Raw genomic sequence first — 21071 nt, 5'->3', positions numbered from 1 at the left:
TCATATAGTGTGCGTGACACTGATCTCTTCGTCATATAAAGAAAGAGGGGACACTTTAGAGGTGGGGGAGGTTTCATTTTTTCCCTGCAATAAACCAGCCACCATTCCGCAGTGGTTCAGATCGTAATTCCGATTTTTTCCACTAGAGAACGCCGCTCACGCAGACAAGATCCGTGTCTCCGCAGTGCTGGTTGCCTACGAGGAGTGCGTTTGATTGTTGCAGGACTCAATGGCGGACGTAGCAGGATAGTCGCGTATACCACCGAGGACAATAACAGCTCTGCCGTGTTAATTCCGTTTCGCCGTCAAGTGTCGTCTGGTGCACGGCTCGATTTCCAGTTTGCGGCGTATTTAGCGATACATTTAGCGGCCGCAATCGGCTATTTCCCCCTCCCTTGTTCGTCTTTTCGCACTTTCGAGTTTGCATCCGAGCGAGGAAGTTAACACCGTTCATGCTGGCTCGATAGAGGCAGCTAGTTTGCGGGCAAAACATGGGGGAGTCTCTTGAATTGATCGGAAAGCGGCTACTCTTGCTCCTCGGCGACGGCGGGACTGCCAACGGATCCGAGTCGGAGCAGCAGCCGCCGCGAGCCCGAGACTGGTTGCGGGGGACGGTGCGGGCGGTGAGCGTCATCGGCCTGGCCGCCCCGGAGGCTAGCGGAGGAGAAGCGACAACAACAACTCCTGCTGCGGGACTGACGGTCGGTGTTTACATACGGTGTGGTGTCTTACAGCGCAACCAAATAACAACCAGCTAGGGGGTTAATATCTCAATTGTTGTATTTACACCACCTCACCCGATTGGTGCATATGTTAATATGGGTTCATATGTTGACACATAGTACTGTACTAGCTTTGCCATGTACAACCTACGAGCTTGCTAACGTCACAGGCAGCTGGCTGAAGCTAAACTCGACACCGGGGATTTTCTGGCCTTCGTATTGTTCGCTTTTTACTATATTAATTAGTGTCAACCACCTTTGGGAATATTATTCAGTTGCCACCACACATAAAGTAATATCATAGCTGTGATCAATTTTCGCCCAAAGAAAGATAATTTGATCGTTTTTGCTCCCCTTCTGCATTGACAAGTAGCATTAGCTTCTTGCTTGCTAGCTGTCTTAGTCCACTAAGCGGCCTTTAAGTTGCGAAACAATTCACTTTACAAAGCATTTAAGCCGTTAATGTTTACGAATGAGGACGGTGTTTTAAATAGCATTTTTTTTTTAATTATTGGAATGCTTTGAGCAAAGATGATTATTCTACGGTGGGTAAGACTTGCGAAGAAAGACGTTGAGGTGGATGAAGGTGGATGACCTACATAAATTAAACCAATTAGATACGTAGAGAACACCTAACTCGAGATAATATACGAATTTCTTATTTACTCTATTAATATAATAGTATTTGGTTTTCAATTTATTTTGGCTTCTGCCAACAGCAGACCTCACCCCATTGGAGTTCTTCTTAGGGTGTGTTGTTAAAATATAAAACGACAGTACCGAATGTAACGAAATGCACCAGAGAAACATGAAATTGATAACCTCTATCAAAGTGTGCTTGAGTGCAAAAACAAGATTCTAGGAGTGGAAAAAGCCGGCAGTTTGAGCTCATTAATAATTGTGCTTGAAGGTAATTAGTATGCTTTTGTTTTTAATGATAAAAACAGCATCTTTACTTTAGCAATCTTTATGAATGTTAAGAACATTGAATGGTGTTGGCAGGTAAATGCACAGGATTGTTTAGTATCTAAATTGAAAAATAATAATAATACATGTCAATAATACTGAAATGTTACTGTGTGTAAAATTCTCAACCTTTAAATGAAGCTCTCCAGTATCCACAATATGTAAACATTGCAATGTTCAGGAATACGGTAATGCAATGGAAGATCATTCTTATTTTTATTAATAAAGTCAAAGCAAATTGGTATCTGACCAGTTGTGGTTTGACATCATGGGTGACATTGATGTTAAGGCTATAATGTGGAACTTGCTGTTCTATCGACATGGGCATTTCCTAAAAGATTGAACACTGCTCAATTTTCCAGTGTACATCTGTTCTCTTCTTATTAGCAATATTAGTTGGAGTTTAAAAAAAATCACGCACAACCATTTTGGATAATGGTTTTCATCTCGTCTAGTTTTGCATTTGTAAACCACATTTGTAACTATTGGCATGTTTTATTTTATGCATTGCAGTTATTTGGAAAATGTAGAACATTGGGCATATCCCTCTTTAGTACAAGTTTTTTTTTTTTTTTTTTAACAAATTAATGACCAATCTAAAGTTTTGAAAACAGATTGCTTTTGATGCAATTTGTAGATTCTTCTGGTTGAATAAAAAAAAAAATGTTAAGAAACATGAATCCATTACAAAGCCATTTAATGAACTTTTGATAATGGCAAAGACTACATAAGTACTGGTTTGCTTAAAAGATCTTTAAACAATCGCGTCAACAATTTAAAGATTCACACGGAATGTAATTGACTGAAGACTCAATAGCATCCCCTCTGAATACTAAATTTCTTCAGATGTACTCTGGGGTTCGTTACCTGTTTGACAACATTTATATTCCTATAGTAGGGCTGAACAATATATCCAATTCAAATTGACATCACAATGGAGTAGAATTCAGTTTAGAACTCACAAAGGCTGCTAGTTGGGGCAGTCGGTTTATGTCTGTTTTATGTATTTATTTATATAGTGTCGACTGTCTAGATAAGTTCAGTGCTTAAGAAGTGAAATCCATATAATGTTTACAAGATATTTTTCATAATATTTGAAAAGGTAAAGTGATACTGAGTTATGTTTACGCCACACTTGTTTGGTAGATTTTTATGTCTTATAAAGTTCAAGCTTAAACTATTTGATTGCATTTTTTGATTAACCTCATAACCCCTTGCTAAGAAATTAGATATTTGCAATGAGAACACGCTAATTAACATTAAGGCTTAAATTCTTCATAATTAATGTACCACTGTTGCAGAAAGCATATATGTGCTAAAACTGGGTTGATGTTTGACTTGGATGGTGGGTAAACTGACGAAATGTTTTCAACTGCAGGTGTTTGTGGAGTTTGAGAACGCGTCGCAGCGGTGTTCGTGGGTGCAGGTGTACGATGATTCCGTTAAGGCTCTGTTAGTGGAAGATTCCATCGTTTGGGCCAGTCGAAGCATTACTACCCTGTCTTCCGGGTCAACCACACCTTGGCCTGCTCTGGTAAGTTAATTGTCAAGGCTGTGTTCACACTTGGAAGTTTTATACACAGTTTCAGGACAACGTGGGGAATGGTGACAATAGCAAATATTTGACTTCACTTTCAATTGCAAAAAACACTTGCAGATCCTCTTGAAAAAAATTTGAATGTCATGAAAAAGAAAAACGGTAACATTTAGTCGGCTGAGCTTTTTCTTTGTATATATGAGATTTCCTTCTGCGTGCGTGGTCATTGAATGCCCCTAGAGTCCGCTGCGGCGCGAGTGCTTGCTTTTCTTTTGCTGTTCTGCAATAAATCAAAATTTTCTTGTTTCTAAAACTGAAAAGCTCACGTGCACATAAAATGTTTTACGGGGGTAAGTATCTGCCGGTGTTGTTGCACTCCAGGTGACAACAGGACGCTGAGTGTGATGTAGTCCATCCCCAAAGCCAATGTGGCACATATCTCAGCCCATCAGGCTGCGAGGCGAAATGCAAAGAAAGTTCAAAATTTTTAACTTTGGCGAATTTGGCGATTTTCGCTGCACACCGTGTCCTCCCACCACTCCAAACGCTTCCTCCGCACCGCACCACGCACCCGCCCGTTCGCGCTAAATTGTCTAAATGCAGTCACGCTGCCTAAACGCTCCCCCCACTTTTGGTGACTTGTTGTGTATGTAAATCCGATGTTAGTAGATTGTTTTCTTCTTGTGTGGCAACCTGGCAGGTTATTTAACATGGGCTTTTGACAGTAGTTGTCATATTTTTGGACCGAAGCACCGTTCCGGCCCACTTTCCCCCCTGCCAACAGTCCAGTCCTTTTTCTCCTTGGCCCAGTTGAGACGCCTCTTATGATGGCTCAGGCTCAGAAGTGGCTTGACCCGAGGAACCAGACTGCTGTGCTGTGACTCCTGCCTCATTCCACCCTTTCTGTATCTCTGCCAGATTCTTGAATCTGCTCTGTTTGATCATCTGCTGAAGCCCACGGTCTTCTCTTTTGTTGGCGCCTCTTCTCCTGTCACATTTTGCCCTTCCACTAGACTTTCCATTGATATGCTTGGACACAGCAGTCTGTGAACGACCAGCCTCCTTGGCTATGAACTATTGTGGCTTCCCCAGCCTATTGATATTGTATCTATGAGGTTCTTCTGGCCAGTTGTCAAGGCTGCAGTCTTCCCCATATTGAACCAAACTGAATCAATTTAATGACACCCGGGGAAGCCCATGTAGATGTTTCGAGTATAGTAGATGACACTCAGTGTAAAAAGAAAAAATCATGCCCTGCAAAATTTGGGCTGATTTCGCAACAGTATTCACATTTTTTGAAATCCTGTTTTTGTGGAGTTTATGAGCTGAAAGCCCAAATGATGTAAAAATAAACAAATTAATACTTGAAATCAACTTAAATTGTGGGCCCTGGATCTACAATCTATGGAAGTTTGTCTTTTTGAATGGAATTATGAAAATAAATGTTTCCATGATATTCTAATTTCGTGAAAAGGATCTGTACATTTGAGTACTTGCTGATATTGAGTATTGATACTTGATGATGCCAATAAGTCTTAGAATTGTGATGAAAATGTTTTAATAAATTGTTTAACACAAAGCACAAATGTCTTGAACATGGCATTAGTTTCACTTAATACAACAATTTTTAGAGGAACAGCTTTGCATCACTGACAGTGATGTGGTACCTTGGTCTGAATACTAGGGTATACCGTGCAGAAGGAGTGAGTGCATGTAGTAGATGAAAGAGAAATAAATAATAGGCAAAGAAGGTGGGTGTAGTCTTGTGGATACTCATAGGATGCCTTGATATCTCTTTGTAATAACTTCAAAACCAAGTCACTTCAAAGAAATACATGGCTGCTTCTTTAGAATGCCACTTAAAAACAAACATTTTGACTGGAACCAGCGTCGGGGCACAAGTAACTTTCCGCCACCTGCGTTGGTTTTTGTGCATCCCAAGTTTGTAGCTTTGGCTTTTAACATTATTTACTTTTTATAAAATGTACTTTATTGTTGTTCTGTGATCAGTACTTGATAAAGCTGTCATTGATTGATCTGAATTAAAATGTGTGTTTTCCCACTTGCAGGTTGCCCTGTGAAGTGTAAGGCTATGTTCAATGGTATATGTTTTCCGTTCTTCTTCATAGGCTTTTCACTCAATAGTGGACAGAGTGGGTTTAGGAACTGTACTTCCAGTGCAGTATTTTGGAAGCAACAATCTTGAGTTCCTTCCTGATAAAAAGTCTATCCACAGGTTTGAGGTGTGTATCATTTACCTTTCCCACAATTTAATCATTACAAACAATACAAAGAAAAGAACTACAGTTAATGGACATGGGAATTTAAATTGTATTTGTAGATGTTGTATATATCAAAAGCATTACAGTATTAAGGACAATGTTTTTTGTGTTCTTACGCAGGTTGAAAAAGACATAAGAAATCCACTGCTTGTGGAACAGCCCTCTGTGCAGACTGCCATTTCCAGCTGGCGAAGTGATTTTGAACTGCAGGAGATTCTTAGGAAGGGTGAGAATGTGTCTTCTTCCTTTGACTTTTGGAAAATGTAATGAAGGCTGGAGTGTATTTTTATTTATTTATTGTATTGTATTTTTCATACCAAGTTCATCTTAAATATGTGATTTTGTGGCATTTACTATTCAGATCCAGTGTGTGTGAAGTTGAACCATCATTATTGTTTGTGCAGGTTCATACACGATTCAAGGACGCAGAGTGTGTGTGTATCAACCGGAGCTTGAGGAATGCTGGGCCCTGGGACTTGTCTCACAACACGACCTGATCTCACACATAATGGAGATTATGTTGGATAAGGTGATGGTTTTAGTGGACAATTGACTTTGAAATCATTGAGAGTGAGTGGGGAAATCATGGTTTATTAACACTACACACTTTTGTCATAGAATAAAGAAAAGCAGCTGGTGGACCCCCGCGTTATACATGTGATGCTGGGAGATGAAGAGGTAAGGCTTTCTAAATCAATGCAAACGTTTTTCTTCATATAGAGCCATATTCTCTCTGTCATGTGCAAGCTATTTTTTTTTGTCTCCCAGGGCTTGCAGCCTTTTTATCTGTGTGTGGATAAAGCGTGTGTAAACCCCCCGCTCACAGAGAAGGATAACAAAAAAAAGTTAATGGAGGCAATTCATTTCAAAGAGGCGGCTGTTTATATTAACTGCATTATCGATATTTTGTCCCCACCACTAGTCATATTTTACCTTTGGATACTGCTTGACTAGCATTAAAGTAACTTCCTATCATTGTTTTGTTTGTTTTTGTTCGTTTGTTTCTTTGCAGCTTGGTAAGAGTGCCCGGCGAAAGATGGACAGTGAAACATTGAAAGGTGATAATAGTCGCAGACGCAGAACTGCCTCTGAGGAGGAAGACATGAACTTGAAGCGCTTTAAAGGCGCAGTAGAATTTGGAGCTGATGATCAGAGATGTGGTGATTCTAACAAAAACTTGGCGGAAGGGCCAGATGTGTGGAGAGGAGACGCTGGTGAAAGAGTCAGCAGCACAACCAAAAATGGCGGCACCTTGGAGGGGAGCCTTCTTCAGGGCAAAGTATCAACCCCTGCCAATTCCTCCGTCCAGATGGATCAGTCAAATGCCAACCCAACGCGTTATTACGCCCATGTGAAAGAAAATGGTCGGATGATCGCCACACAAGGGGCAGCGGACTCAACCACCTCAGTTTCTCTTACCCCCACCCCTCCTCCCCTCAAACCAGCACCATCTCCCTTTTCTGCCACATCTTTCCCCTCTTTAGGGCAGATGCCAAGCCTGGTCCCTGGAGCCCCAGCACACAAGGCTTCTCCATCCCAACCAGCAGTCAGAGAAGATGCCTCCAAATCCTTTTCCAAAACTTCAGCTCTCGTTTCCCCTGGGCCTGTCACCATTTCGTGGTCTTCCCCTGACAGCAGCCCGAGTGTGGCGCTGTCTGCCTCGGGAGGCTTCACTCCCAAGGCTCCTACTTGGGGAAGCCAGACAGAGGTAAGACAACCAGAAGCTTTTGTACATTCGATATTGTTTGTATTAACGTTTTGCTGTGTCTTGTAAAAGGACACAAATGTGCATTTTTGTGCTCAATAGCAGTGGCAACACACACACACACACACACACACACACACACACACACACACACACACACACTAGAACCCATACCAATTAACAAAGTATGCTGCTGGGACTGTTGAGCTACTTTCTTTTTTCCTGAGGGGATGCCTGTAATGTCATTATCGTTCTCACTTCTACCCAGGGGCATGTTTGGACGGCATCTTAGAATTGCTACAATGACTCATTGATTACTTTTACCAAATCTTACCATAAGTATCGACCCTGTTAGAACCATGTTTTCCTTCGCTGTCGCTGGGAACATTGTTACTATTTTACTACACTGGATGCAAGCTCACTCATAATCAAATAGCCGTCACTGCTAGCTATCTACCTACTGCATTTACACTTAGGGCTGGGTATCAATTCTAATTTCCTCAATCTATTCAATTTCGATTCACAAGAGTTCAGTTTGATTCGATTTAGATTTTTTGTGATTTGATTCAATACCATCCATCCGTCATCTACCGCTTATCTGGGGTAGGGTCGCGGGGGCAGCAGTTTTAGCAGCCCAGGCTTCCCTCTCCCCAGCCACTTCAACCTGCTCCTCAGACGGGATCCCAAGGCTTTCCCAGGCCAGCCGAGAGACATAGTCCCCTCGTTCGTCCTCGGGGCCTCTCACCGGTGGGACATGCCCGGAACACCTCTCCAGGGAGGCGTCCACAAGGCATCCAAACCAGATACCTGAGTCACCTTAATTGGCTCCTCTCAACGTGGAGGAGTAGCAGCTCGACACAGAGTCCCTCCCGGATGACAGAGCTTCTCACCCTATCGCTAAGGGAGAGCATGGACACCCTGCGAAGGAAACTCATTTCGGCTGCTTGTATTTGGGATCTTGTTCTTTCGGTCCCGACCGACCCACAGCTCGTGACAATAGGTGAGGGTAGAAATGTAGATTGACCGGTAAATCGAGAGCTTTGCCTTTCGACTCAGCTCCTTTTTCACCACAACGAACCGATACAGAATCTGCATCACTGCAGACGCTGCACCCTTTCCGCCTGTCGATCTCCTGCTCCATCCTGCCCTCACTCGTGAACAAGACCCCAAGATACTTAAACTCCTCCACTTGGGCAGAATCACATCCCCAACCTGGAGAGGGCACGCCACCCTTTTGCTACTGAGGACCATGGTCTCAGATTTGGAGGTGCTGATCTTCATCCCAACCGCTTCACACTCGGCTGCAAATTGCTCCAGTGAGAGTTGAAGATCACGGCTTAAAGAAGCCAACAGCACCTCAACGCCTCGGCTGAGTCTAGAAATTCTGTCCATAAAAGTAATAAACTGAATCGGTGACAAAGGGCAACCTTGGTGAAGTCCAACCCTCACTGGAAAACAAATTCGACTTACTGCCGGCAATGCGGACCAAACTCTTGACATCGGTAGTACAGGGACTGAACAGCCCGTATCAGGGGGCTCAGTACCCCGAAGCACGCCCCACAGGACTCCTCGAGGGACACGGTCAAACGCCTCCTCCAAGTCCACAAAACACATGTGGACTGGTTGGGCGAACTCCCATGCACCCTCGAGGATCCTGCCGACGGTGTAGAGCTGGTCCAATGTTCCATAGCCGGGACGAAAACCACACTGCTCCTCATGAATCCGAGATTCGACTTCCCGACGGACCTTCCTCTCCAGCACCCCTGAATAGACCTTACCAGGGAGGCTGAGGAGTGTGATCCAGCTATAGCTGGAACACACTCTCCGGTCCCCCTTCTTAAAAATTCAATTCATTACGATATTGATTAATTATGGAACATACATTTTTCTTAAATATCAAGGACATGATGAAAATTCCACAAACATTAAATTTTGCGGAGGCAGTAACTGGTTAAATGATTTAGTGCTGTGCATCATTTAACCAGTTACTACCTCCCGGGTCATAATCGCTTGATTGTTACACAAACATTGACATAAGCAAGGTTGAGATGAAAATATTTTCATAATTCTAATTCAATAATTGTAAATATAAACAAAAAAGATTCTGAATTGTCTTAAAGTGCAATAAGTCAGATCTTTCATAAATGTAAGAAAATACTTTTAAATTCATGTGAACAGTAAATTTCAAGAAAACAGTCAGATACAAAAAAAGGCCTTTAAAATTCAATTTTCTTATGAATTTATGGGGGAAAAGATATATTAAAAAGAATCTATTTGTGGTTTTGTGAATTGATATCAGGCTCAAAAAAGAAAATCGATTCGATATTGATCATTCGATTTTTATTTAATTAAAATTTTTAAACCCAACCCTTTTTACAATGGCTTTGTCTTCGTTATAGGCACCCAAGACTGCGTTGGGTTATCGGCTCCCATCAGCTGTGCCTGCTGCTCCTGTTTTTGGAGAGGTTACCTCACAGACCAATGGTGCTGCAACTGGTTCTACAACCTCCAAGGACATTTCTAGACCCTTTGGATTTGGTTTCGGTCGAGATAAGAATGAGACTGAATCCAAGCAAGACCAAAACTTGTTTTTCCAGTGCATGACAAAGAATCTAGACTCCAACCCAGGCCTTGCTGGTGCTCAAAACCAGTCCAAGGACACCAATTACTTTGCCGCTGTGTCAGAAACCGTTAATAAGGAACCCCCAAGCCTTTTCAAGTCTGCTGCAGAAGGGGTGAAAAAGCTGGAGCAGACCAAAACACCTGACATTCATCCAACAGGAAATGGTGTGCTGAGCAACGCTTCAGCAGCCTTTCCAGGCGTGGGTAGCACTTCTGCTGGAAGGGGCTCTGCCGTTGCGGGTTCTGCAGCAGTGTCTGGACTACAAAACCTTTTAAAGAGTTGTAATAATGGTACATTGGCAGGGGCTGTGGTGATGCCATCTAATTTTAATCCTTCAGAGAGCCATCAGAACCTTTTTCTGCAAGGCTCGAAAGAGCCAGCAAATCCATTTTTGTCCTATGGGGACAAAAACATACATACGCCATTTGCTGGACTCTCCAAAGTTGAATGTGCCTCGGACAACAAGCCCAATCTTTTCACTATGGCAGAGCCACCTAAGGGCATTCTATCCTCCCCTTTCGCCACACTCTCATCTGCCGCTTCACCCAGCTCTTCAATCTCTCCAGCACCAAACACGACCCAAAGGGCGCAGAATGAAGGCACTTTGTTAAAAGAAGAAAAGGCAGTTGGGGAGATGCCGTCATCCACTTCAGGCAGCTCTGTTTTTGGTACAGCTGGCCCTGCCAGAGCAGGCAGCTCTGTTTTTGGAACAACTGGCCCCGCAAGAATGGATCAGCTGCCTGTGTCGTTTGACCAGAACCTGACACAGAAGTTTGCCTTGGAGGAAAGAGCACAATCAACCAAACGTGACTCTGACCTAAGCAGTAACAGCGACCTGTCAGACCTGAGTGAGAATGAGGAGGGCCCAGACAAAGGCCAAGCTCATGGAGAAGCATCTCAGTCTGGGAAGGACGTAGCCATGCTGCAAAAAGCTAAAATCCAAGGCGCCGCTAAAAGCCGTCCACGAAATAAGCCTTTCAAAGGTAACCTTAGTTTAAGAAAGTCAGAAGCATAAAAGGTGATATTGTTTGGATCTAACATTACTTCATATTTTCCAGTGGGCCAGTCTGTACTGAAAGACCAGAGCAAAGTGCGCCGTCTTAAGCAGTCTGGCGAATCCTTCCTTCAGGATGGCTCGTGCATCAACGTGGCGCCTCACTTGCACAAGTGCCGCGAGTGTCGCCTGGAGCGCTACCGTAAATCTCGCATTGCAGATGATGATAGTGAGGATGACGATGATCCAAATGTGTCTTGTCGTTTCTTCCACTTCCGAAGGTACTTCATTATAGCAAGTTATTTTCTTTGTACCTGTAATGATGTTTCCACAACAAGACAGATAATTTGTGATATTTCATCTTTCTTTTTTTTTGTACTGTGCCCAGGTTGGCTTTCACTCGTAAGGGTATGTTGCGTGTGGAAGGCTTCCTAAGCCCACAGCAGAGTGACTCGATGGCAATGGGTCTGTGGCTACCTGCGCCCGCTGTGCAAGAGGGGCTTGACCTTGACACATCCAAGTATATCCTGGCCAATGTCGGCGACCAATTCTGTCAGCTGGTCATGTCCGAGAAGGAGGCCATGATGATGGTGGAACCTCACCGTATGTACTAATACATCTCATTTTTATTCTTAAGGCATACATGAGATGCCAAGTGTTCCGATTCTGTTATGGGCAGTTGTCATGTGTTCCACTGTTATGGATAAGTAAAAACATTTCTGGAAGGGATATATTGAGCACTGGGTTAATTTGTTTATTTTTTGCCAGAGAATGAGTGAGTGGCTGTCATGCACTTGATTTGTAAGTACCGTAACTTGTGTGATGGGCTGACACAATATTTGGACTCTACCATCCAATCGCGCTAACGTTTGTCGATGATGTAATCTCATCTTCCTCACGTCTGACTCCAGTGTGGGCAACTCTGAGTACAAGTTACTAATCATCGCCTCCATGGCGGCAAATTAGCTACAATTCTGGCAAGTACTGTTATCATGAAAGAAGGATGACTCGAGTAATAATCAACAGGACAAAACCACTTAGCTAAACCACTAAGCTTTTGTTAAATGTATTCATAAAATGGTTCACGTTTAACAAAAGTCTGGCAAGAAACGTGTTACAGTGGCAAATAATCATCTATGCAAAACAGCAAATTAATAAGTGTCTAGAGGAAAAATATAAATGCACAGTCACATACATTACTTGCACAATAGAGTGCTTGAGTTTTGACGTTCTATGTTTTCAGTGTCTCACTGCTATTGTATATTTAGCAATATATTGGTAAGAAATTATATCCTAGTGAAATCTAAAAACATACCTTCCATCCATCCATCCATTTTTTTAACCGCTTGTCCTCACAAGGGTCGCGGGGGCCGCTGGAGCCTATCCCAGCTTGCTTCGGGCAGTATATACGTACCTGACAGAATATTCATAATATTCCTGCATACAACATTCAAGTTACTCAAATGTTAATTGACTACCCTGTACTAACATTACTTGTCTTGCTGCCCCAACAGAGAAAGTAGCATGGAAACGTGCTGTGCGTGGTGTGAGGGAAATGTGTGACGTGTGCGAGACCACATTGTTCAACATCCACTGGGTGTGTCGCAAGTGCGGCTTTGGCGTGTGTCTGGACTGCTATCGCCTTCGCAGGAACACACCAAGAGATGGTAAGTTTTCATAGATAGTGGCTTTAATTAGAAGTTCTTCTTGTCAATTTAGGTTCCTCGGGTCCAATGTAAATACAACCTAAATACGTTGATGTTTGGATTATGGTGTGTTATAAACATGTGTTATATATTTTAGATTTAGAAGAGGGTCCAGTGGACGATGTTTTCTCTTGGTTGAAGTGCGCTAAAGGACAACCTCACGAGCCAGAGAACCTCATGCCGACACAGATTATCCCTGGCACAGGTACTGCGTGCATTTATACATTAAGATTGAAATGTAAATTTGCTATCATGAGGTTTGGTTGTTAATACACTTTTTTTTTTTATCTTAGCTCTTTACAACATAGGTGACATGGTGCACTTAGCAAGAGGCAAGTGGGGCATTAAAGCCAACTGCCCTTGTGCAAGTCGGCATACTAAGGCCCTCGTCCGCCATAGTGCCCCCAATGGGATTTCACAGGTGCATCATAATGTCATGATTGCTACATTAGGTGTTGAATGCGTTCTTACGGTTGGTTTGCTTGTCTCAGCAGACACCGCCAAACAGTGGTGGCATACCTGGAGCTACAGCATCTGCTGTTGGCACAACTCCAAAGTCAGAAAGTGAAACGTCAACTATCAAAACTGAAATGACTCAAACAGCAGTAACGTCCAGTGGCGGGGCAGTAGAAAGTGTGGGCAGTACTAGCTCTTCCACCAGTAGTACATCGTCCCTCAGTAACCTTTCACAGTCATCCGCTAAGGAGTCACGCTCATCGGGAGAGGGCAACAGCTCTGCTCTGCACTGGCTTGCAGACTTGGCCACACAGAAATCCAAGGATGACACGAAAGGTGAGGAAAAAGACAAATCACCGGAACTGCGGTTAATTGTCGTTCCATTTTAAAGTGTAACGTCACTGTCTTCTTACCATTCAGAATCCGGTTCACTTCGCGCCATTATGAATCGAGAAAGTCGACCTCCTTTTGGACTGGACTCACTCAGTGCCCTGTCAAGGCCTTCGGCTTCCAGCCCTAAGCTCTTTAACAGCCTGTTACTGGGTGCCAGCGTGCTGCAGTCCAAACCTGAAGGTTCTAGTCTCCGGGACCTGCTCAATTCTGGATCTGGCAAGCTTTCCCAAGGACATGGAGAGAGTGTGGTACCATTCCCATCCGTCTTTACCTCCGGAGGCGTAAGTGTAAATTTTTGTTTATGTGTGTGTATATGCATGTCGCAGAACTCTTAACTCATTCGCTCCCAGCCATTTTTACTAAAACAATCCCCTTCACTGCCGGCTATTTCACAGGATTTTGACTGATTTTGCAAGGCCCACAGAATATTGTGTTCTATTGCTATAAAAACATGAAACCTACCAAAAGAAAGATTAAAGTCTCTTCTTTTATCAGGAAAAAAAAGTATATTACTATCTAGCAATTAGCATTAGAATATAGCTATGTTTCATCATTATTCACAAATCTATTTAGAATTCTGGGTAATTGAGGGTTTTTTCAACATGGTCCTGGTTGATCTCTTTTACTCTGCTGCCACATTTGTGTAATAACTACCATTTCTTCAACCGTTCTTTGCAGTTGACGGTGACAGCTCAGTGCATTTTTCTTTTCATATTAAGATCTATCTAATCTTTAACATGAAGTAACTTGTGAAATTTTGCACATTTTTAAAAATTGTAAATATAACTACACAAATATATGCATTTTTATTACATTTGTTACTGCTAAATTTTGACATGGACGTGTCTGCTACATTTCTACTGGAATTCATCCAGTACAGGCTTTCCAAGTAAGGGGCAGTCATTAATCACGTTTTAAAAATTAGTGGCGTTAAAGGAACTCAAAATTAACACACAAATTTTGACACCCCTAATATATGTAATTGTCTTTACTCAGAGTGACAAGCTAAAGAGCAGCCTTCCCAACTTCTTGGACCACATCATTGCCTCAGTTGTGGAGACGAAGAAAGCCGAAGGCCGCCGTTCCGGAACCTCTGAGGGAAGTGAGCTTGGTGTGTTGGGAGCCCGCAAAGATGGGATAATGGGCCTCAGTGTTTTGGAACCACACACCTCGCACTCCTGGCTCTGTGATGGGCGACTCCTTTGCCTCCAGGATCCCAGCAATAGCAACAACTGGAAGATCTTTAGAGAATGCTGGAAGCAGGGACAAGTAAGAACCACTATCCATATTCTATACGGTGCTTTTTTTTCATCTTTAGTGTGGAACTGTTTTTATTAGAATAGCTTTACATTTTGTGTCTTATATTTACAATTTGTTTCCTTTGTGCCTAGCCTGTCTTGGTGTCAGGGATACATAAACGACTGAAGCCTGAGTTGTGGCGTCCTCAGGCCTTTAGTGAGGAGTTTGGGGACCAGGACGTAGACTTGGTCAACTGCAGAAGCTGTGCCATCATTTCTGACGTGAAAGTGCGAGACTTTTGGGACGGTTTTGAGATCATCTCCAGTGAGTTCCCCAATACTTCTTTGTACATGCAGCTCCCCCCCTTTGGACTGCATAGGTCCATTCAACATTGATATGTTTTGATCAACTACAGAGCGGCTGAAAGATGCTGAAGGTAACCCAATGGTATTGAAATTAAAGGACTGGCCTCCAGGAGAAGACTTCAGGGATATGATGCGCACACGGTGAGTGACAAAAGACAAACATCAATCTATAACTATAACAATTTCTTAATATAGACTTGCATCTATATGTAGGAATTTGTTAATGTTTGTGATTCTTCCGCTTTGCGTGTCATAGGTTTGACGATTTGATGGAAAACCTTCCCTTGCCAGAGTACACTAAAAGAGATGGCCGGCTAAACCTTGCTGCCCGTCTGCCTAACTTTTTTGTACGACCAGATCTAGGACCCAAGATGTACAATGCTTATGGTGGGAAGCCGTGGCCGAGTTTCATCAATCCACACTTTGATTTTTTGCTCCATTGTTTAATTTTTTGTTTTCATCTTTCTTCCTCTCACTTTTGCATGGATGTTGTTTTTCTCAGGCTTGATCTCAACAGAAGACAGGAAGGTGGGCACCACCAACCTTCATCTTGATGTGTCAGATGCTGTCAATGTTATGGTTTATGTTGGAATACCTCATGGAGAAGGAGACCTGGAGAAAGGTCAGTGGACTCGCACACTCAAACATCAACTCTTAGTAGCTGTTTTGAAAATGTTCGCGCTGCTCATGCTATTAGGTACTATGCCATCATTTTCTTAGAATTGTTTTTTTTTAAATGTATTTAAATGATCATTCTCAAGGAGCGATGGATTTTTTGACAAGGGTTGTAGAACTGTCAGATCCAAAATCAGTGGACCCTGGCCTCATAAATGGGTTCCGAGAAACAAAACAAACATTCCCAGAGAAAATACTTAGACAGTACAGGCTATCCCATTACTTTTTTTTTTTCTTTCTTCAATTTGAAGGTTTTAACGATCTGCTAATCCAAAAATGTTGAAATAGTATAATGCTTGAGATGGATATTAGCAATTAAAGCCATGTCAGTTCACTTGGTGGTGAGTTGTAGCTTAATTGGCGGTAGGCAACAATAAATAATATGCTCAGGTTGACTCTGAGCCAAAGCGTCCATTATTCTTTGACACGGTTGTTCATTGCCACTTCATCCTTGGCTTACACAGCACCCGTAAAATAATTCAATGGGTATCTGTTTTTTTCATTACGGCAACATTTCTCATTCACAGAAGCCGATATCAATGGACGCAAAGGTGTGTAGACTTTCAGTTGTATCACTTGAGTAGCATGCATTTCTTCCTGACTAACTCCCCCTCTTGTTTGTTCCACTCTTCACTCTGCGATAGGGCTGGGCGATAATGGCCTTAAAATAAATACATTACAACCAATCACACACACACACACACACACACACACACACACATCTGGTAGAAAAGGTGAATGGTAACAATGTTATTTATAAAAAATAAAAATAAAACATAGATACATATCTTTCTTTGTAGAAAGGTGTTTTCCTCTTGGAAAGTGTCCCTTTTGGCATAACGTGTATGTAAATAACATTTTAAATGTTCAACAATTTATAAAAAGAGCAGTCAAAAAGCACGGTCCGGCTGGTCCGTACGTTATTTGGTCAGAGCGAGTGGTCACACTCTTATATATTGGTAAACTTGTGGCTTGGAAACAAATATCTTGCGATAAAAGTTGACAGTATTTAGACAAGGATAAATAACAACAAATAAATAAATGGGAAGCATTTCTTTAGCAATATTAAGTGCAATTGACTCCATGACTGCTGTTGCCTTCGGACGGGAAAAATTCTGCTTACTTTCTTCTGCAGTAGAATAAGTTGCAAATCACTTTAAAAAGGTCAAAAAGCCGTGTTTCTAATGAAAGATGTGCTTGTCAGTGAAGCGCTTTGAACTACACAAGATGCTAATAAATATATTCATTATAAATAAACTTTAATTGCTAAATTTGGTTCATCGCCTAGCCCTAATCTGCAATTATCTATGCAACGATTGGGGTATAGCTCCATGGTGCATTTATATGAACATAATCTTCAAACTCCAAAATAATAATTTATCATTGAAAACTCTCCCTGTGAATGTCACAACCTGGCAAAACTTTCTCAACCCCTCCCACCCACCAGCAAAAAAAGATGCTTACACTTCTTTGCAGCTGCAGTTTGTCCACTTTCTGTCAACTTGGTGTAATCACTGTGGGAGGAAAGTTTGAATGAAGGGCATCTTGACTTGGCCCCCCTCCATCTCATCTGGCAGGCATCTCCTCTCTGCTATTCCACTCTTTAGCTAACATGCACACAAACTGTGATTCCCCATTTCCTGTTTTGGAACAAGTCAATTTATAAAACACATTCACAATGTGAAAGGTAAACCATTTATTTCTGTGCACATTAGCATTTTATTCTCCCTTAATGTCCATAAATGGAACATTTGACATTTAGAACCTTACCATGAATAGGAAGAAAAAAAAGTGCAAAATTGACACTACTACGAAACAAAATGTTTAGAATTGCTTATATTGATAGTTTAAATCATAAATGTGCCTCAGACTGTAATCCCCAAACACTGTCATTTCAAATTCATACAACATTGCTGTGCCATTATAAGGAAATGGCTCAGAATTACCGTAACCATACACAATACAACATATTGTAGCTTTCCTGTGAAAAACATTTATGTCCATTTTTTGGGGAGATGTCTGCATTCACAGGACAGCGGCGATATGTACACATCAACAATTCTTTCAACTTTATGACTGTATTGTAATGAGAATTTTGAAGTTGCATTACAATCAATTTGATGATGAAGAATTAACAGTACAGGCTGATGAATGATGATGATGAAGTGATGACTCCACAGAGAAGCTGAGATATTACATCCCTTTTTTCCCTCAAAGCTTTCTCGGCTGGTGAGAAGAAAATAGTGAGGCAACAACTTTTTATGATGACCCAAAGTTTTTTTTTTTTTTTTTTTTTTTTTTTACACATCTCCATTGTACTGTCAGCGGTATTATGGAATGTAATTGATGTCCATATAAGTACTCTTACTAGTTGACGCTATAATGGCAGCTCAACCTTTCCCTTCCTTGAGCATATCCAGGAGGGTTTACCTTCTGACATTGTAACTTTTTTTCCTGGCGTATCAGCTGTTTGACAGCATATACAGACATTAAAGAGCAAAAAAAAAGTGAAATACTGTACTACATGCAGTGATGATGTCACACTTTAACCAAGAAAAGCCTTTGCTTATAGTATTGCAGCATCGTGTTCTATATTAATATTTGGCTACATTTGTGTTGTTATTCTAAATAAAACGGTGACAATAAACATCTTTGGACTATTTTAGCAATACTGCTGAAAATCGCGAAACATTTTGCGGCAGATTGGTAACAGTTTACTGTAATTACACGAGGTAAAAAAAATTAAAATAATTAGGGATACCACGGTTGATATTGTAGCCGTTTTACGGTCAAGAATTTCAAATTAGAAGAACAGAAAATTGCCATTAATTTCATGCAATTAAAAAAAAAATGCTATACAGTATTAGGATATATAGGTCTTTAAAATGATTTGTCATTTTGGGGAAGACATTTTATGTATCAGAAGTATCAGTAGTAGAATTGAGTACTCGTACTGGTATCGGTCTGAAGAAAGTGGTACACTGTCAAACGCCCCTCATCATCAACACATATTTGACACCAGACAACATGCACCCACAAGACAGAAGAGCACCGATGTAAGAATCTGCTGATGTCATTATGTTGTTTTGTTTGAACACAGAGGTCATGACCACTATTGAGGAGGGAGATGTGGATGAAATGACAAAGAGGAGGGTGTACAATGCAAATGAGAAACCCGGAGCTCTCTGGCACATCTATGCGGCCAAGGACGCAGAGAAGATCAGAGAACTCCTGCGCAAGGTTAGCAGCCAGCCGACACTGTCCCGAATGCCCGTCCGTCCCTGGATAAATCAGCTGCAGCATTGGCCAAGTGGGCAAGTTTTTCAGTTGAGTCCTTTTCTGTCAAGGTCGGAGAGGAGCAGGGTCAGGAGAACCCGCTCGACCACGACCCCATTCATGACCAGAGCTGGTACTTGGATCAGGCTCTCCGCCGCAGACTCTATGAAGAATATGGTGTGCAGGGCTGGGCCATTGTGCAATTCTTGGGCGATGCTGTTTTTATCCCTGCTGGAGCACCACACCAGGTAAATGGTTGAGTGATCCCTGCCCGTCTGTTTACTTTTTAAATGTAACATTGTTTGTTGTTCTGCTTTCAGGTGCACAACTTGTACAGTTGCATCAAGGCAGCTGAGGACTTTGTGTCTCCAGAGCATGTGAGACACTGTTTCAGATTGACGCAAGAGTTCCGACATCTTTCGACCACTCATACGAACCATGAAGACAAGCTACAGGTAGGGGTGCCGAATACACGCCCCTTTTTTCACGGCACCAAGGGATGTGTGCGTTAGCAGAATTAAGCAAAAACTACTCAAGTAACGTGTACAAAACTGACATTTTGGTGTAGATTCAGATCGTCAGTTTGTTTTTATACAAAGCTTTGTAGAAATGTCCTATTTGTGTAATCATGCTAGTATGAACACAAATAAATGCCCCGACATTTTTGTCATGTAATATTAGCATAGATTTTTGCTGTCAAAAAGTTCCTGTAGTGTTTTTATTTTATTTTTCAGAAAAACAATTCCCATAGCAAATAATGTTGTCGCCACAGTGAGAAACAGCTCCATAGGAAAAAAATTAAGTAAAAATAATTTGTTTTATGACACATGCATTATTTGCAATAGTTTAAGTAAAAAGTAATAATAACAGCTGACTGTCATAAAGACAAACCACTGTATTAGAAAACATACATTAAACTACTTCCACTTGGAAAATGATGACAGAGCTAGTTGCGGCACATTATTGCCCCCTTGTGGTCTTTTTAGGTATTGTGGACTTTGTCAGACTCAAACTGGTCTGGAATCCATATTATAGGCTACAGTATTTGTGTACATGTGACAGTTTGAAGACAGATCTCTAATGATGTTGAGCATTTCTGTGGTTGTTGATTATAGTAATATTTTTTTTTGCCATCTGTTTGTCCCTATATCTAGGTGAAAAACATCATTTATCACGCAGTGAAGGATGCCGTCGGCACACTGAAGTCCCATGACCCGAAACTAGCCCGCCCGTAGTCACAGAGCCGTGTGCCGTGATGACTAGCCTCCCAAGACTCCCCCACTTCACTCCACCATACAAGATCTCTACATATGCGTATACATTTTTCACATACACACACTTACACGCACACGCTCTCAAACAGCAGAGTGACGCAGAAATTGTAGTTTTCCAGGGGCAGTGAAAATTTGGATGTGGCGGAATAGATCGTCAAATTTGGGAGAAGGGTTCAACCTCGTAATGTGCTTGTCGGAGCGCCAATGAAGGAAGTCCTTTATCGCTGTCACACAGTACGCGCAAACTTGTCGAGTTTATTTTTAATTTTTTCATTTGTTTTGATTAACTCTGTATTTAAGGTCAACGTGTTTGTTTTGTCGTTTCCATTGTATATGTACAATGTGCAAGTAAGGGAGGTAAAAGCTGACGTGCCTTCGAAGCAGATGTTCAGCGACCATATAAGAAACTGATATGTGCGTTCCAGACTCATGTTTCTATTTTAATGACGTCAGTGTATTTCAATAGATGCAAGGTTAATTAACCTGTTTTTGTAGATTTTTGTTGTTGTTGTTCTTGCAGTTTTCAAACTGGGTGCTTCTACCCTGGCTGAAAATGTATTTGTGAAGCAGCCAGTCAAGGAAGCAGACCAAAGTTTTGTATTTTTAGTTTTCACTTAAAGGAGTCTTCTTTTATACACCCCTTTATCATTGCACAAGTAATGATCAGGAGGATTTCATAGAAGAGGCTTTTTTTTCAGTTACTTTGTTTCACAGGCTGAATAACTGCAGATTTCAAACAACATTGGTCTAAAATCACATTTGCAGCTGAACACAACTACTGGCCATTAACATTGTATCAATATATATTGATCTTAGCAGTCTGTTTGATTTTTCACAATAAAGTTAAGAAAAATGGCA

The 21071-nt window shown here is 41.7% G+C and overlaps 1 protein-coding gene across 4 annotated transcripts; it reads left to right on the top strand.

Annotated features, from left to right (window-relative positions):
• Positions 1–116: 116 nt before the first annotated feature.
• On the top strand, positions 117–21071 carry kdm3b (lysine (K)-specific demethylase 3B). Of its 4 annotated transcripts, XM_086084653.1 has the most exons (26): positions 119–701; positions 3067–3222; positions 5355–5468; positions 5628–5733; positions 5912–6036; positions 6126–6185; positions 6520–6565; positions 6992–7215; positions 9612–10818; positions 10894–11110; positions 11218–11432; positions 12344–12496; positions 12633–12740; positions 12829–12956; positions 13027–13327; positions 13412–13665; positions 14381–14653; positions 14776–14947; positions 15039–15129; positions 15245–15375; positions 15491–15610; positions 16191–16214; positions 18764–18903; positions 19011–19187; positions 19260–19394; positions 20094–21071. In XM_086084653.1, the coding sequence occupies exons 1-26, from the start codon at positions 492–494 to the stop codon at positions 20172–20174; spliced, it is 4968 nt and encodes a 1655-aa protein (XP_085940779.1). In that variant the 5' UTR covers positions 119–491; the 3' UTR covers positions 20175–21071. The 4 variants fall into 4 exon arrangements, with proteins under 4 accessions (XP_085940777.1, XP_085940775.1, XP_085940779.1 ...); XM_086084649.1 differs by having other exon boundaries at positions 118–701; positions 6520–7215; XM_086084650.1 differs by having other exon boundaries at positions 6520–7215; positions 13030–13327.

This window comes from Leptonotus elevatus, chromosome 9, assembly GCF_054856555.1.
Source record: "Leptonotus elevatus isolate MCC_2025b chromosome 9, RoL_Lele_1.0, whole genome shotgun sequence".
Lineage (NCBI taxonomy): Eukaryota > Metazoa > Chordata > Actinopteri > Syngnathiformes > Syngnathidae > Leptonotus > Leptonotus elevatus.
The sequence above is the reverse complement of the archived record's forward strand: the minus strand, read 5'-3'. Positions and strand labels throughout refer to the sequence as shown.